Source organism: Artemia sp. Qi Xiang Cuo, chromosome 17 (genome assembly GCF_049724085.1).
Source record: "Artemia sp. Qi Xiang Cuo chromosome 17, ASM4972408v1, whole genome shotgun sequence".
Lineage (NCBI taxonomy): Eukaryota > Metazoa > Arthropoda > Branchiopoda > Anostraca > Artemiidae > Artemia > Artemia sp. Qi Xiang Cuo.
This window is the reverse complement of record NC_142810.1, coordinates 5,006,934-5,025,300: the sequence shown is the minus strand read 5'-3', so window position 1 is coordinate 5,025,300 and position 18,367 is coordinate 5,006,934. Positions and strand designations below refer to the sequence as shown.

Here is an 18,367-nt window from a genome sequence, read left to right as displayed (position 1 = left end):
ACATTCAAATAACACATTCAACTCAAGTCTGTCCCTGAAGCGTTACCCAAGGATGACCTAGAGTCATGAACTTTTTATGAAAACTCGCTACTCTGGCAGGAACTGCCAAGGCAGGGTCTATCAATCCAAATCTACTGATCAAATACCGGTTTTTGGACCATGGTGGTAGTCCAAGCAGATACTTAGCATATTTAAAATAAATCATGCGCAACTTTTTCTTCTCTGTCTGTGTGAAGCAACTCCAAAACGGAGAGATGTAGAGAAAAACTTGGTAAAGCAAATGCATTATACAATTGGGCTAAAATATCACGACTAAATCTTGCCTTGCTCAGGACAAGCTTTCCATATGCAGAACGAACTTTTCTAAGGGTATCAGTGATAATAAGTACGCGTTTGGCCTTGAGTGACGTACCGATCGGGACTCCAAGGTAAGTAAGTGATGGAACAGGTTTGATCTCCATATCATCTAGCATAACGCATATGTCCTCAGTCGACACTTTATAATTGAAAAATAACAATTCGGTTTTCGATGAATTAAATGTATGGCCGACACGAGCATATTCTACCTTTAATGCACTAAAACAACTCTTTATTCGATTCAGGGTTCTACTAATGTTTAAAATGTCGTCAGCATAACCTATGAGCGACACATCAATCCCACATAAAATACATGTTGTTGGTGCTTCATGTTGCACTTTGATTACGGAATTATTGAATAAATCTGGTGAATTTACTGCTCCTTGCCTAATATCCTTATTCACTGGTATATCAATTTCTAAAAGCATATCACAATCCCAACCAGGACACTTTATCCTAACATGAAGATTACTATACATTGAATCAAGGGGTCCGATTACCGAATTTTCTACGCCTCTCTCTGCTGCAGAGAGTAAAATATGTTCGTGGATAGACGAATCGAAAGCACGGGCAAGATCATGGGCTGCTAAAACTAAAGAATCATTGTCCTTCTCAGCGTCAGTCAGTATAGACACCAGCGAGTAAAGGGCATGATCACATCCAAGATTGCTGGAACCCAAACTGGTGTGGGGGAACCGAGCACTTACTTCTAATTTTATCACAAATAAGAAGCTCAAATAGTTTACATAGTGTAGTCGACACAGTAATGGGCCTATATGAAGAGCACTGGGAGGGAGGCTTCCCTGGTTTGAGAATAGGTGTTATTACACCAATGCAAAAGGTATCCGGGACGATACCTCTGGTAATGATAATTTGGAATAATAATGATACATGTTCAAGAAGTTGTTCACTACCATAGAGTAAATGCTGGCCACAAATTTTATCAAAGCCTCTCGAAAATTTCTTTTTTAGCTTTTTCAGGCATTCACGTATTATACTTCTATTAACTACCATGTTCTCTTTTGGCAGTTTTAGCATTTCATCTAGCTCACTCCGGTAAGAATTTCGTAGTGCTTGGTCAGGACTTTTGAACTGATTGGTGAAGTAAGTATTCCAGGCCTCTTTTGTTGGAAGGGGGACCTCAGAAGTCGATTCTTTGGGCTTCACTAAATTCCGCCAAAGGATTTTGGGATCGGACTTGCTTTTCTTGCTGTATTTATCACTTATGTCTCTACGGTGCTTAGACAACGCTTTGGCAAAGGCACGTTTAGTATGATCCTTCACTTTCCAGACTCGCCCAAATCTTGGCTTACTACTATCACACCATAGGCGAAACCAGAACTTTGCTGTCTGGTATGCTTCTGTTAAATTTAGGTTAGCGGACCATCCTCTAATTTCAGTGTTTACTCGAACTTTTCGAGATGGTACGGCTGCTGATTCGGCACACCAAAGGGCATGGCATATTGAGGCAGAGTAAATGTTCAACAGAAGTTTCTGCTCTTCGGCCGGGATGTCACTGTTGGACATCAGTAGCAGGAAAGGGACTTGGATCTTTTTAAGAATGCTATTACACACTTGTTGATACTGTTGGATTGCAGCTTCCAATCTTGCACAGCTTTGAGCTTTGGAGCTGTGCTTTTTTTTACTTCAGAGAATGGGCAAGCGAAACTCAAGGATATAGGTAAGTGATTGCTAAGTGTACCACCCATTAGTACCAACACAGATTTGTTCTGGACATTGAATGATGTAACAACATGGTCGAGATTAGATACAGAGCCACTGTTATGACAATAACTGAAGTTTATATCTTTATCCACAACCTTGAAGCCATCTGGTAAGACTCCTAAAGCTATTTGTGTTCTGGGACTGTCAGTGTCAGTAAGGTCACAGTTGAAGTCGCCAGTAATTAAATAGTCATGACGCGACTGCTTTATTCTCAACACACATTTAGCAAGTTTCTCACAGGATAGGTTGAATTTTCTCTCTGATCAATCATTCTTGTAATTAGTAGGAAGGTAAACACAAATCAGAACAATACCATAGACGTCCACTGCGATAAAACTGTCTTGCTGCTCGACAAGTTTGGCGGAGATGTGATCTTTAATTACAATAGCAATGCCTCCAGATGGCCTTCCTCTACAGCTTGATTTCGCTTCTCTAATAAAGAACCAATGCTTGTCAGAGAACTTGATACAATCCAAGCTATCCTTGCTTAAGAAGTGTTCTTGTATGCAAACTATGTCATGATCCTTGGCTAATTGCTCAATAATTGGTACCTTATCACGCAGATTTCCGTTCATATTCCAGGATGTTACTTTAAGAGATGAAATGGTGGCTCTTGTCATTGCGGTTTCTTCATTGCTTTCAGGACTTCGGGACAACGGATGCTATAACAGGGGTGCTTATCGGATTTGCAAAGCGCGCACCGAATAGGATTTTCGCAAGGATTCTCCTTTTTTGAAGCATGCCCTTCTTCGCCGCATCTAGCGCAACGTTTAGAGTTTTCACATTTCGACGCTAGGTGTCCATAGTTTTGACAGTTGAAGCACCGGCGTGGGACATTAATAAACTCATCAATATGAATTCTTTCTTATCCTATCAAGGGCGGGTTCCGCATTGCATGTTGCAGATCACTTTTAAGGGAAAACTGCAGTTTGAAGGACCTGGTTGCTCGGATTTGCTCTGCTTTAACACAATTTGGGACCACGGCTAATAGAGCATCAGCATCAATTTCTGTGGGTACAAGTCTAGCTATACCAGAAAAGGTAGGAGTTTTCATTTTGGGGTCCAAAGTCGTGCAAACCTTGGAGTACCTCCTAAGCTAGTATCCTTTATTAAATCCTTCATAGAAGTGCAAAGTTTCATTGTTTGTGTTGGTTCAGCCTCTTCACCCCAAAAGACAATATCCAAAGGCCTACCTCAGGGAGCAGTCCTCAGTTGCCTCCTATTTGCCCTATATCTCTGGGACATCAACCTACCCCACACGAATCTACAATATGCTGATGATCTGGTGCTATGGTCATCTGGCAACACCTTTCAGATAGCACAGTCAAATCTGCAAAAGTCACTTTTCCAGTTTGAAAAATTCTCTCAACATTCAGATTTACCCATTGCACCCACCAAGTCAAAAATAATCCAATTTCACCGGAAGAGAAACCATGTTAATGCAAAACTAACTCTAAATAAAACAACTATTCCAGAAGATAATAATATTAATTACCTAGGTCTCATGCTTGACCAAAAACTTAATTTCCACCTCCACATTTCAAACACAATAAAAAAATGTTATAGAAAAGCAAATATACTAAAAAGACTTCTTTCCACACCCTGGGGTTGTAAGGGGAAAACCTTACTCCACTTTTATAAATCACATATAAGACCCCATATTGACTATGGGCTCATTGTCTATGGTGCATGTGCAAAGACCCAGATGCAAAAAATTGAAACAACACAAAATGATATAATACGTCTCATATTTGGTCTTAGGAAACCCACAAGCACCAAGTTTCTGCTTATGGAGAGTGGATTAACAACAATAAGGGATAGACGTAGCTTTCTCTTGATAAAACATCTTAAAAAAATTTAATCAAATAGCTCAAACAGATTACATAATTGTTTAAGAAATCCAGCCATGTATAGAGGTATTGCAGATGAGTATGCCAATATTCAAAAGAAGTTCCCTGTACCAGCAAATTCTATTGCACCTACTTTCCCCCAATCCCCCCCATGGAATTGGTCATTTCCCATAATAAATACTGAATTTTTAAAATGGAATAAAGATTTAACCCCCATTGCTTTTGTCCAGAAAAAATTTGCAGAACTTAATACAATTACCTATAAAAATCACTTCCAAATATTTGTTGATGGGTCAAAAATGGATGAGAAGGTTGTAAGTGGTGTTTTCCTTCCTCACCTGAAAATTGCAATGGGAGAGAGATTATTTAATAATTTATCTATAATGTCTGCTGAGTTAAATGCCATAATCATGGCATTAGAACACCTTAAGAACCAACCTTTGATTGATAATTCGAATAATATTATCATCTATTCCGACTCTTTATCAAGCCTTGAGTTGCTGGCCTCAGCTCCTCAATATAAGTTGGACATTGACACTTATCATTGTCTCAGTATTATTGATAATCTTGCTTCAAGTGGCATAAAAACTTACTTTCAGTACATTCCTAGCCACTCTGGCATAAGTGGTAATCATCAGGTTGATGAAATAGCAAAAAATGCTATAGATATTGACCAGCCAAGTGGGAGACCAATCCCAATTAGAGATATTTACCGATGGAGGCTATCAAATATTAATTTTAATAAGATTAATCCTATCCTTTCCCCCTTTCCCAATACGTATCTCTCTAAAATTTATCATAGAATTCGTTCTGAAACAAATGGACTAAAGTTCCTTGCATTCTCATATAAGCTTTCTAATTCAAGTGGTTCAATTCCCCTGTCCCCTCTTTGCAGGCATTCTAATATGAATAATGAAACAATTGACCATTGCCTATTTGAATGTAATATGCTGACGTCTGCACAACGTACCTTGCTTTGTAAACTGTTAAAATACTTCAAACACCACAAAATCCCACTATCAGCCAAGAGCCTAGCCAACTATACCTGCACACAGAGCATAGAAATCGACATCTATCATCTTATATTTGAACTCCTAGAGTCGAAAGATCTGCTGAAAGATATCTGATTATATCTAATAAATATGAGGCAATCAAGCCAGTAGCTCTGTAGCCCTCAGAGTGAAGCAAAAGGAAAAGGGCTAAATAGTTATACTGAAAAGCCCGCCTGCTGTTAAATAGAAGAAGAAAGACAGTTGAAGCACCGGCGTGGGACATTAATAAACTCATCAATATGAATTCTTTCTTATCCTATCAAGGGCGGGTTCGGCATTGCATGTTGCAGATCACTTTTAAGGGAAAACTCCAGTTTGAAGGACCTGGTTGCTCAGATTTGCTCTGCTTTAACACAATTTGGGACCACGGCTAATAGAGCATCAGCATCAATTTCTGTGGGTACAAGTCTAGCTATACCAGAAAAGGTAGGAGTTTTCATTTTGGGGTCCAAAGTCGCATTATCATCGTTTAGAATAGCAACACTCAGTTTTTTGGCCGCTTCTTTGTCTTTCAGGTTTATACGCCAATCAGTTTGGGCTGTCTTCAACTTATCAGAAAGATCGGTAATGCTTGAATCGTTGTTATATAGTTTGTTAATAAAAGCTTTTCTCACAGCAGTGGAATGTAGCGGGTTTACCGGCTTTTTCAGAATGACAGTATAGGTGGAACTTGTCGGTGCTTGTGTTGGCAGGCTATGTGTTGTTGAGTCCTTATTTCGGGCAATCAGTGAATTTAACTTCGTATTCATCTCGTTAATGTTTCTGGTAACAAATGCGCTGATTTGGCTACCGCAAGAGACTTCTTGGGGCTCGGCAATAACAAACGTCGGTAGCTCCACACTTTTCAGATCACATTCTTTTAAGATTTTCATTATGTCAAGAACATTTTCACTTTCAATATGTTTTATGGAGGGGCGTACGTTTGGATGAACAATAGAGTAGATGAGGATTTTAGCCTCCTTGATCAATTCTTTCCCAAAGAAGTCGGTGCACGTCTTAGCTATCTCATCTTTCGGTACACCACTGAGCATTGACTGAGCATAGTTCAGTACAGCATTCCAGACCAATTTTTTTGGAGTGGTCATCTTGGCCAAGGAAGAAGTCGCTTGTAAAATATTCACCGGCAACGTCACTCGGCAAAAATTTCAAAATGGTCACCGGCAACCCTGCGCACGGGAGAAATTCTTTGGAGCTTTTACGTCAAGGAAAACGAGGGAAGCGTCGAGCCCCGCTACCTATTCCCCGCAATTTAAGAGTCAAAGGACCCGGCAGGTACCTCTACGACCGTTACAACAGGTGCTCTCCCCTCTTCTGCTCGTTTTCCTCCCCAAAAAAAAACAAATCCCGCGAATACACTAAAATATTGATTTGTGCTTTGACCTCCAGATGACGCTCCGATGTAGGCCTTTGTAGGAGCGGTGTACCTTAGGTGAATGAAACAGGAATGATTTCGATGCGGAAGAAAAGTGCTTAAAGTTGTTATTGTTTGGTGTTGTAGAGATACTGGAAATTTTGGTTAATGGTGGGTATTTTAATTTTGAACAACAGAGAATCGTGTCCCGAAGACGTTTCTTAACTCTAGCATCAGATCTTCACTTAATTGTAGGTAAAATTCGCTATTCAAAGACTCTGTATATATATATATATATATATCATAATATGAACGCACTCTTAAATCCGCTATTAAGAATTATTATAGATGACGCTGTTTTGCTTCCAAGCAAAGAGCATAAATTAGTAATAATGTTATAAGGCAACTCCAATTAAATAAATTTATTCTTCAACACAAATTATATGAGAAGAATTGAAAACTATGTTTCCTTACTATTCCTGGGATCACAGATTCACAAAAACATCGCCAACAAAAACACTTAGTCTATTTATCTCATTCCTGAAAGTGTATTGCCTCACTTACCCTTTGGTCCTGATGGCCACTTTCCCTTTGCCCACTCTCCCCTTTGACCCTGATGGAGAAACATTCAGCTCCCATTATATACAGAAGAGTATTACCATTTGATTCCTCAATGTGCTCTCTCTAATTATAATGGTCACTACCATGCCAATATACCCCATCCCCCCCTATGGTACTGGATATGGTCCTAAATAATATATATATATATATCCCTTTTTTGAATTTTGTATCTCTTTATTAAAATGGTATTACGAATTATCTCCCTAGTCAATAATATGAACCTATTATAAAGGATGAAAATAGTTGGAATAAAATATTAATAAAAAATAAGGATTAAAAAAAACTCTGATTAGTTGAAACTTCATGGATATTATAAAGTAAGAATTTTATTGCTATAGTGTTTTCTTGTAGTTCTGTATATAGCTTGAGGCTGTATTGGACCTCTGTAGGGGATATATGGGGTGCATTATCACAATAGCAAACATATTTAGAAACAGTGTTGAGGGAATCAAGAAATAATAGCACTCACACAAGTTTTTAGAAGAAAAGTAAAGAGCCATATTAAAACTTAAAAGGACTAGTAATTTCTGTCATAGAATAATTGAAACTCAAAACAAACAGAAATTAAAATAGGTCATCACATAAAATATACAGTTTTCATGTAGCCTACTGATATTTGTGAATAATCCAATCTTATAACAAATAAAAATTAATATGAATGCTCAAGTCTGACTTACAGCAAAGAGAAATCACTACAAACAAGGATTCGGCTACTGTCTCCTCCCCCTAATTGTAAGCCTTCTAAAGTCTATTGTGTTTTATTGAAAACTATAGCCTATGGATTTTTAACATACATATACATTTTTTTTTTGCATGCTGACCAATGGTCTCCATAGTGCAGGTACCAATTTCCTGATTCTTTGCCTTTAGCCAGGAGAGCAATGTATTTTTGGGGCAAATCATCAACAACTTTCTGTGTTTCTCCCCAGGTTTCTCTAGGTATCTATTTGAGCTGGGTTGACACTGGCTGAGCTTACAGAGTCATACAGCAGATCCCTGTTCCAAACCAAATAATCAGCAACACCAGGACTGAAACACCTGTCCTTACAGACACAGGATTTCAAGTCTAGTGTGTCCCAATATCTGGGTAATATGACTTAATTTTTAGCACTTTGCTTTGATTTTAGCAATGGGTCACTACTAGAAGTGGTGACCCTGAAAGTTTCAAGGTAGTTCTAATAAATGTCCCTCAGATATAGCAGATACGCCCTTTTGATAACCTGAATTCACATTATGTCTTTTGATTTAGTTCAAAATTCCCCTAAACATTCCCTGAAGGGTCACTTTAATACTCTTAGCCTTTTTGGACAAAACCCAGGATAAAACATTCTCTTGATTTCCAATGATAAATCATGTATGTGAACAAAAAAAATTGCATTATTTATGGTCCTTGTCCTGGGGTGTGGAAGTACAGCATCCCTAGAGGCATAGCTATTAGACCTTTTGGTTATTTTGAACCCAAAAAAAAATGTTGATCAATGTTGAAAAGGGAATTAAAAATAGCGAGGGGTGGGCCAATCACCTCCAGTCACAATTCAACCTCCCCCTCAATATGCCCAACAATTTTAAGCTTAATACCCTCAGCTCTTCCTGAGACAGAGGAACCTGAGGAACAATGAAGCCTGCCATCAGCTTCATTGACATGACAGCCTATCCTAAGCCAGGCTGAGAGAGGTTTCAACAACAGGTTTGCTACCTGTCCCAGTAAAAAGGATCCAGCACCAGAAATGTTGACAACACCCTTGGATGAATTATCTTTTTCTCTGATAGCAAACCAAGCACGCCCCAGACACAATTCTTGACTGTGAAACAACCTACAAAAACTGGTTTCTAGAATGTGAGAACTATGAGTCAGTTATCAAAGACTGAGCATGTGCTCAGAGAGATGAAACAGTACAATATTGAAATACTGGTCCTAAGTAAAATTTGGTGGAAAGGTATGGCCAAGAGAACTATATGTGTTATTTTATAGTGGTGATGACACTAATGATAGGTCAGGGGTAGGAATAATGATGTCCCCCAAAGATCATAGATCTGTTCTCAAATGGACACCTGTTAATGACAGGATAATGTTAGCTCAATTTGTTGCAGAACTCTCTAAGTTCTTATTGATAGTGTGCTATGCGCCTACAAATGAAGCAGATGAGGATGTAAAGGACAGTTTCTACGAAACATTACAGGCTGTTACTAAAGACATCCCCAAGCATGATGTAGTGTTTTCTAGGTGATTTAAATGCAAAAGTAGAAAGTGATAGACAGTATTGTCCTGAAGTTCTAGGACAGCATGGACTTGGTGACATTAATGAAAATGGCACATTAGTTGTAAATTATGTGATAATTAATGATCTTGCTGTTGCAGGAACTTTTTTTTATCACAACACAGTGCATAAATACACATTGACATCACAAGACGGCTCAACTCGTAACCAGATATGTCATTATCTGATCTCCCCCAGGTGGTGCACAAGCCTTTTAATGTGCATGGGTACAGAGGAGCTGATGCACAGTCTGATCATATGCTTATTGATGCTCACATGCACATAAAACTTTATGCTCATCAGAAACCCAGCTCAAACCTAAAGAAACCATATGATACAGAAAAACTGCAGGACTACAAGGTTTGAAGAGAGTTTTGCATTACTTTAAAAATAATTTTGATGCCCTAGCAGTGGAAGCCAGCAAACCAGAAAGTATTGAAAGGAAGTGGAACACCATGAAAAGTGTATACACTAAAGCTTCTGAAGAAAATCTGGGTTTCAGGAAGAAACCAATGGAAAGGTGGACCTCCAACACCTGGTGGAAGTTAATTGACAAGTATAAGGGACTTAAACAGACCTTACTGGCTTCTGCCACACAGAGTGGACAGTCAGCTTCACAGATAGTTTACAAGGAAAAGGACAAAAAAAATAAATAAAAAGAGTGTTAGGAAAGATAAAAGACTTGTCATTAAAAACAAAGCTGCTTTAGCAGAGGAAGCCGCTAAAAAGGGGGAAGCCCTGGTCAAAGACTAGAATGGAGTGATTTTATCAGATACAGATAAAATTGACAAAAGGCCGCCCACTTTGAGAAACTATTCAATTGACTGAGACCCAGCAACTGACAAAACGTACCTGATACCCCATTTTCAATGGGGTATCACCATCAATACAGACCCGCCAAGCTCTGCCAAGGTCATGTATGCAGCTAAAAAACTAAAAAACAGGTGAGCTCCTGGCATAGATGGAGTCTCAGCAGAAATGCTAAAGTATATAATAAGAACATGTTCCTCAGTGTGGCTTGCCCTTTTCAGTAATATATGGAATATAGGGAAGGTTCTCAGTGAATGGACCAAGGGGATATTGGTGAAAATCTTCAAAGAGGGAGACAATGTTGTGTGATAATTGGAGAGGAGTCAACCTTCTGCTGGTATCATGCAAACTTTTGGATTCTATTATATTGTACTGGATTCGAGATTCATTAGACACACATCTGAAAGAAGAGTAGCATGGTTTTAGAAGTGGCAGATCATTCTCTGACTTGATTTTGTACTGAAAGCTTGTCGAGGAATCAAAAGAATGGAACAACAAGCTGTATCTACTATTTATTTACTTAAAAAAAACGTTTAACTTGGTTGACCAAGAATGTTTGTGGAGAGTCTTCAAGCATTATGGGGTACCAGAAAAACTAGTGAACATGATTATCTCCCTATACAAAGAGACTGATTGCTGTGTCAAGACCATGAATTTCACAACCAGATTTCTCAAGATCATGTCTGGTGTGTCTCAGGGATGTGTATTTTCCCCATTTCTTTTTGTAATTATAATGGACTACATATTAAGACTAAACCCAGGATATGGGTAAAATTAAGCAGTAAACAACTATCTGATTTGGATATCGCGAATCACGTGGTCTTGCTAGATGATTCTAAACAGAGGTTACTGCAGCTACTTATGCAATTATAGAAAATTCAGAAAAAGTCAGGCTAATCATTAACGTTGACAAATCAAAGAGCTTGTCCATCCCAAACTCATTGCTTGTTCAGCATTACAAGAACACAAATATAGAACAAATGAAAGATTTCAAATACCTAAGTAGCTGGATTGATTGTGATGGCTAAATAATGTCCAAGATTAAATGCAGAATCGGTCAGTCAACTGGAGCTTTTAATAGACTAAAGCCCATTTGGAGGAGCAGCAAATATACTTTTTGACTGAAGTTACGTCTCTTCAATAGCAATGTGCTCTCCCTACTCCTCTACGCTAGTAAGTGATAGAAAACGAATCAACGGCTTGAAAAGAGAATTCTTCCATTCAAAAATATGTGCCTAAGGAGAATTTTAAATATAAGCTTGCAACAGAGAGTTAGTAATTCTGAAGTTTGCAATAGTTTTGGTCAGCCTCTCATTACTGCTGTTCTAAGGAAGAAGAGCTGAATATATTTAGGACGTGTACTCTGCGCAAAAGAAAGCTGCCTTCCTTGTACAGCCTACAATTGGAAACCAGGCGACAGAAGACAGGGCTGTTCAAATAACACTTTGCAGCAAACTTGGGACCAAGATCTGAGGATGGCTGAAGCTTCATTAGTACCTGAATGGGAAGATGTTACTGCTGCAGCATAACTCTGGGACGAGTGGAGAGGCTTTGTCGGCGCTCTATGCGACAATAATGGCGCCAGAGGACTAAGGTCTAAGGAAGGTTCCTGAGATATTACTGATAGACCCTTTTCACATCCAGCATGCACATAGTGTGTTGGTTTTATTCAACATTCACTGAATGTAGGTGTAGTCAGTTACTAGTAGTCACAGTTGCCAACATTTTTAGTCATATTGCAGTTGCTAGTGCAGTAGTTGTAGTAGTAGTGGCCCTCAAAATTTCAAGGTAATACTCTAAGTTGTTCCTAAGATATTGCAGATGTGCCCTTTTGATAGCCTGGATGTACATAATGTCTTTTGATTTTGTACACACTATATGCAGACAGGTTGTCATGAGGGCAAAGTTATAATATCTAAGGAACGACAATGGGTATTAAGCTGAAACTTTAAGGGACATTGAGAAAGAAATGGAGGGCAACCAGCCATTCTCCCTTCTTGCCCTTTTAGATGCCCTCCCCCCTTTATCACTGATAGAAATCTTAAAAAGTCATTTTATTAAAAATAGTCCCATGGTCTAATAGCTATGTCTCTAGGGATGCCATGCCCCTGTAGCTCCCAGAGCAAGGATTGTTAAATACATAATTTGTTCATTTTTTATATACAGGATTTATCATTGAGAAATGGGTGAGTGTGAGATCCTGGGTGTGTCCAAAACGACTAAAGGTATTGAGGTGAAATTTCATAGAATGTTGGGCTAAATCAAAAGACACTAGCTAGCCTACATCCAAGCTATCAAAAAGACATATCTGCAATATCTTAGAAGCAGGTTTAGGGTACTAGCTTGAACTCTCAGGGCAATTACTACAACTACTGTGGCTGGCTGCGGCTGCAACAATGGCTATTTCTGACCAAGACAGCTTGCAACTGGTACTACATCTTGTGACAAAATTGTATGTGTGGTTTACAAAAAGTGTCTACAAGCTATTAAATATTATGATCACTTTGGCTTAAAGCTGTATGTAGATGATTTTTTGTTTCATAGTCCTAACTGTTATGACAGTAGAAATAGAGCTATAAGAAAAAAAAGCACACCTCTACTCCTTATGATAGTAGGTATGTAATAGTAAACTAAATAATTTTATAATAACAAGGACAGCTAAGTATATAATAAGGAGGAGAGCTAAATGTGCTTGAATAATAGTACCAGGAGCCCAGGTTTCACCTGCTCCTAGCAATTGGCACATGGCAGGATTGTATATATTTGATTCTCTAATTACATATTAGCATAATCATTTAGTTATCCTTTAATTTTAAGTCAGGAGGTGTGATATCAGCAATTTCAATTGAATTAGGAAATTCTGGCGTGAATTAAATTCCTCCTTTCTGTTAATGCATCAAAGAATCATCCATTTTATAGGATTTTTTTCTCGTTGAGGTTATTGTGATTCTCACTGTTGCTTCTCTTTTAACCGCAGATTTTTATTTATGATTCATTGTAATAATCCCTGTTGCTTTTCTGCTAAACGCAGATTTTGTTGTCCATTATTTATGCTTGATTTTGTTGTCGTTGTTATGCTTGTTGTCACATGTATTCTAGCCCCAGATCTTGTTTGTGCTTTTTTTTTGTGCCCAGCACAAAACATAAATAGTGACTAAGATCACACTGCCTTTCCATCACAAACATCAAAAACAAGAAGAACAATAGGGAATTCTTTTCGTAAGACAGTGGAATTCTAATTTGAATGAATGAATATTTTAGCCCTATGTCCATGGTCCATCCTCAGCAAAACAAAAATATATAAAGACAGAAGAGAAGAAAGACTTACAACAACATGCAACCAATAAAACTAAAATGATTTTTTTTAACAGTCCCAGCATCCTTACTTCAGTGAAGTTCAACCAGGACTCATAAATACAGTGAGGTAAAACAAGGCGATTTATTGAAATGAAAGAAGAATAATTAAAAACACGTTATTATTGCTAATCTTGCATTTTTGGCACCTAACCTCAAAGGTATTTTTTGACTGGTTCTGTGTTAATGTCTACTGATTTTTTAAAATATTTTGTAAGATTGTTTATATTAAATTTGTGTATAGAGCATTTAGTGAATATTCCCCTAAGTTCCTATTTAAGGAAATATTAATATTAATCTTAAATCTGATTTCAATTGCTTCTCAAACTACCTTCTTAATGGCTAGGTCATTGCTAATAAGTGTGGATTCTTCAAAAACTATTTTGTGGCTAGGATTTTCAAATACATGGCTGCTTAAAGCAGAACCAAAAGAAACAGTTGCAATATTAGAATTTAGAGCTTTGGTAATATCATCTTTATGCTGTTGTAGGTGTTTTGGTAAATTTTGGTGAGTTCTCCCTACATAGTATTTGCCACAGTCGCATGGTATCTGATAGACCCCTCTTTGCCAAGTAATTGGTGTTTTACCATTAAGATTCGTAGTGATTTTTGGGTTGTAAGGGAAGTGAATTTTGTTTGAGGGCTCATTGGGATTTTCACATGTTAAACTACTATTGGTTTTACGGAAGTGTCTTTTCAGTCTAAAGTTAATTGTATTATTAATAAATAAAATAGGATACCCATTTCCAAAAAGTATATTCCTGATAAAGTTTAGTTCTGCTGTGATGTGGGAATCACAACAAATGTTTAGGGCACGATCGACGAGAGAGATTACGACAGCTCTTGTAACTTGTGGGGAGTGGTTTGATTTAAAATGTAAATATCTATTGTTTTGTGTTGGTTTTCTGTTAATAGTAAAATTGAGTTTATCTAAGCTACGAGTACTTAACACATCTAGGAATGAAATTTCGTTTGCAATGGAAATTTCTATGGTAAACTGTAAATTTCTATCATATTTATTAAGGTGATATAAAAAAACCTAAGTTCATTTTCACCATAATTCCAAAGTGAAATTACGTTCATCCATGTAATCTCCCCAAAAATAGGTTTCAAGAAATATGAATTTAACGCCCAATTTTCAATATGTTCTATCCAAATATTCGCCAGTAATCCGGAGAGGGGTGCGCCCATCAGTAAACCATTCATTTGCTGGTAAAAAGAATTACGGAATTGGAAATGTATTGAATACTCCTTACAGAGTTTAACCATGGTCATTAAGACCTCGCAATCTATTCCTGCTGCTGAAACTTCTATTAAATGATCATTTTCTGTTATTTTATTTTCTAATAATTGCTCAGATACTGCTACATCAATATTTTTATACATAGAAAAAAATGTCAAAACTACTTACAATTTTATTTTCTGAGATAGTATATATCTCAGTTAGATACTATCTCGTCAGATAGATACTATCTCGTTGATAGATACTATAGATATATCAGATATATCTATCTTGGAGAGGGTGGAATATTTCAAAAACCAATATTTAAAAAATATTTTACAAAATATTCTAAAAAACCAGTAGACATTAACACAGAACCAGTCACAAAAAGATCTTTGAGGTTAGCTGCCAAAAAGGCAAGATTAGCAATGAAAAAGTATTTTTAATTATTCTTTTTTCATTTCAATGAATCGCCTTGTTTTTTCTCACTTTATTTATCAGTCCTGGTTGAACTTCACTGAAGTCAGGGTGCTGGGACTGTTTTAAAAAGAAATTTATTTTAGTTTTATTGGTTGCATGTTGTTGTAAGTCTTTCTCCTTTTATATATTTTTGTATTGCTGAGGACGGCCCTTGGACAGAGGGTCGAAATATTCATTCATTCAAATTAGAACTCTACTGTCTTACGAAAATAATTCCCTATTGTTCTTCTTGTTTTTGAGTTAGCAGAAAACTTGTTTCCCAGCTTTTCCCCAGCTGTTGTATATTTTGCTAGGGTGAAAAATCAGCAATTTGAATTGAATTAAGTAATTCTGAAGTGAATTCAATTCCTCCTTCCTGTATATCCTTTACAGACTTACTCATGCTAGACTAGCACGTTGCTTCATTCCGTTTTAATTTTGCTTTGTCTTCTAATAGCAGATTTTGTTATAATTTTTACTGTTCCTTGTTGCATGCTTTCTTCTTAAGCTGTTCAAAGTAATTTGTTATCTTGTCTGATTTTGAATGCGTGATAGATACTAAAAATGATACAACAACTCTTTGGGAGAAAATGAAATAATTTATGCTCTTGAAATGTATATAAATATGATATCTCTCCGTTGAATTTTTTTTCCATAATTGAGGTTCTAAACGAATTTCCTCAAAACCGTAACCTGTCTAGATAGTTTTTTTTTTAGGCCAGAAAATCTCAGAGTGTCAATTTTCAAAAATGAATGTTTTCAAGAAATCGTTTATAAATACTCACACAGTTGCTCGTTTAAAGATATAAGATTATATATTATTAGAAATTTAGTACAATGTTGTAGCTGATCTTGTTTTTTATAGTTTTATCCTTGTGATGGTTGGAGTAGAGCTGTAAAAATAAAATTATGACAAAATTGTTATTGCTTATGACAGTAGTAGCAAAAAAAAAGTTTGTGAAATATTTGGTTTCGTCTCCAACTGTTAAGAGAAGTATGTCTACAGTTAGAGTTGTCAATTATATACATCGCTGTGGTACCATTATTAGGACTACTACTAGTAGTGGGAGTATATGGTGCCAAAAAAGATGAGAAAGTTATCATAGCAACTTTAGCTAAAACCATCAGAATATAAAAATGTGTGCAAGCTATTCATTTCGTTTAGTATTCAAGTAAATTGGATGAACAGTGTTTTCTTATTCTCCTTTTTTGTTCTTAATTAATATGGTTATATTTATGTTTCTATTTTATGTTTTGGATAGTTCTAACAATCTCCAGCTTACCATTATTAGCCTACCAATTATATTAAATTACTTATTATTATTATTGATAATGACACAATTAGATTAATATTATTCATATATTATAATGTATATTTATTATAATTATTACTAGTTTTATTAAATATAATTAATATTATATTGTCATATTAAATAAACAAATGAACCCTTATCTGAGTTTCTGTAACTTTAAAAATGAAGGATCATATTAGACAGCTTGTCTTTTCAGATGGAGAAGAGGGTTAAATTGGCAGGAACTACCCCCCTCCCCTAGGGGTTCTATGACCTCTTTTGAAGCAAACACTCTGTCAACAAAATTCTTACCGTACATGTTAATATGCAGAAAAATTACATTAAACGGATTTCCTTGGTTGCTTCCACTTTAATTCATGCTTTTCCACTATATTTTGTTTTATTTGAAATTATCTTAGAACAGGTCATAGGCAAGAATGATGCCTTTTTTCTTACTCAAAGTTTTTTTTTTTATTAATGTATGTAGTGTTCAGTCTTGTGAAAAATTAGTTTGTGCAAGGGGTCACTCTCTCTCTAAGGAATCATGTGTATCTGGTGGTGCTTGCCAAGCGCGGCGTAACTATGTCAATTATTTTGGGGAATTTGATAAGCTTGGCAGAACTGTGCCCATCGTGGCACCCGTGGCGTTCTGAGTTGTACCCAGATGGCAACAAGTTAGCGACCCCTTGAGTTTAAAATAAAAGTTTTAGTTTTCATGCCATCTTCTCTTTAAAGGTATCTTGTGTTGGAGAAAAAATTTTGGTTGGTGTTGAAAGTAGATTGCAGGCCTTAACTTACCCAGATGGAGATCCTGATGGGGTCATCTTTAGATTTACTGCACCTGTTACCTGTATTGCCACTAGTCAAGATGGAAAAATTATTGTCGGGGGCTCTTGTGATATGACAATACAGGTAAGAAAATGTTTGGCACTTGTATGATATACCCCCTACCTAATATTCTTCATCTTAGTAGAACTGAAGTAAAACCGTTTTTTTTGTCCATTTACGAAATTCATTGAGTTTGCGAAATTTATTTAGTTTCCGATCTGCATTGAAAGAGAATGGACGTTAAAATGAAGATTTGAGGTTTGCCAAAGACTGAAGAAGAGGCAATTAGATTTTTCCGGGATAAGGGATTGTTGCTCAAAACACATGACTTTATACTGTGATAAAATCATATTGTGTTATATTTCATTAGGATTGAGCGTCAGAGTAAAAGACCCGCTATACTTTACCCCCCCCCCCTTCCATAATGTGCAAATATATAGCCCAAATTTGTTTCTAAAATATTGTATTTTTATCATACTTAGGTATATTTCATTAGGATTGAGCATCAGAAAAACATATTAGAAGAATATTCGATAGGGGGTATATTACACAAGTACCAAATGGGTTTATTTACGGAAATGAAGGTAGTTGAAAGCACCAATAATTTGTCGGAGGATTTTGTTTTGTTTTTCAAAAATGTCCAAAGACATGACCTTTTGGAAAAGTATGGGCTTATCTGCCACATTGTTGTTAATGTTTGCGATTATTTGCAATCATTATTTCACAGTCATAATATTTATACTGGAGTAATTATTTCAATGTTCAAAAAAATTGCATCGCGATATTGGGCCAATTAGAAAGAAATACTTCGGGGTAAAATAACAACACAAATCTTATATACAAATGACAATAAAGATGTAATTATTACCAAATACATTAAAAGAACATCTGAGGTCCAACCTACCCGAGTCCGCTGCTATTAACTGTTTGAATCATGGGTTTCTTCTATAGCAGAGGTTCTCATACTTACTTAGACACTGTACCCCTTTTTACCCAAAAAACATTTTAGGTACCCCTTCTCAGTTACCGGTACTAAGTAAATTCTAGCTAAAAATATAAATAAAATTGAAACAGAATCAGTTTAATGGAAATAGCTGTCATAGACATATTTTTAAAAAATGCACTAAAAGGCGCTGTTTTTTTACATGAAAAACACTTCATTACATTTTATTAAAAGCACTTGTAAAG

At 36.6% G+C, this 18,367-nt stretch overlaps 1 protein-coding gene across 1 annotated transcript in view; it reads left to right on the top strand.

Moving 5' to 3' along the window:
• The window catches only part of Ctf4 (Chromosome transmission fidelity 4), a 39,534-nt gene that overhangs the window by 4,971 nt on the left and 16,196 nt on the right, over positions 1–18,367 (top strand). The window contains exon 2 of the mRNA XM_089103767.1: positions 17,087–17,263. Coding sequence (XP_088959893.1) covers positions 17,087–17,263 — 177 coding nt within the window. The remainder of the gene's footprint in view (positions 1–17,086; positions 17,264–18,367) is intronic.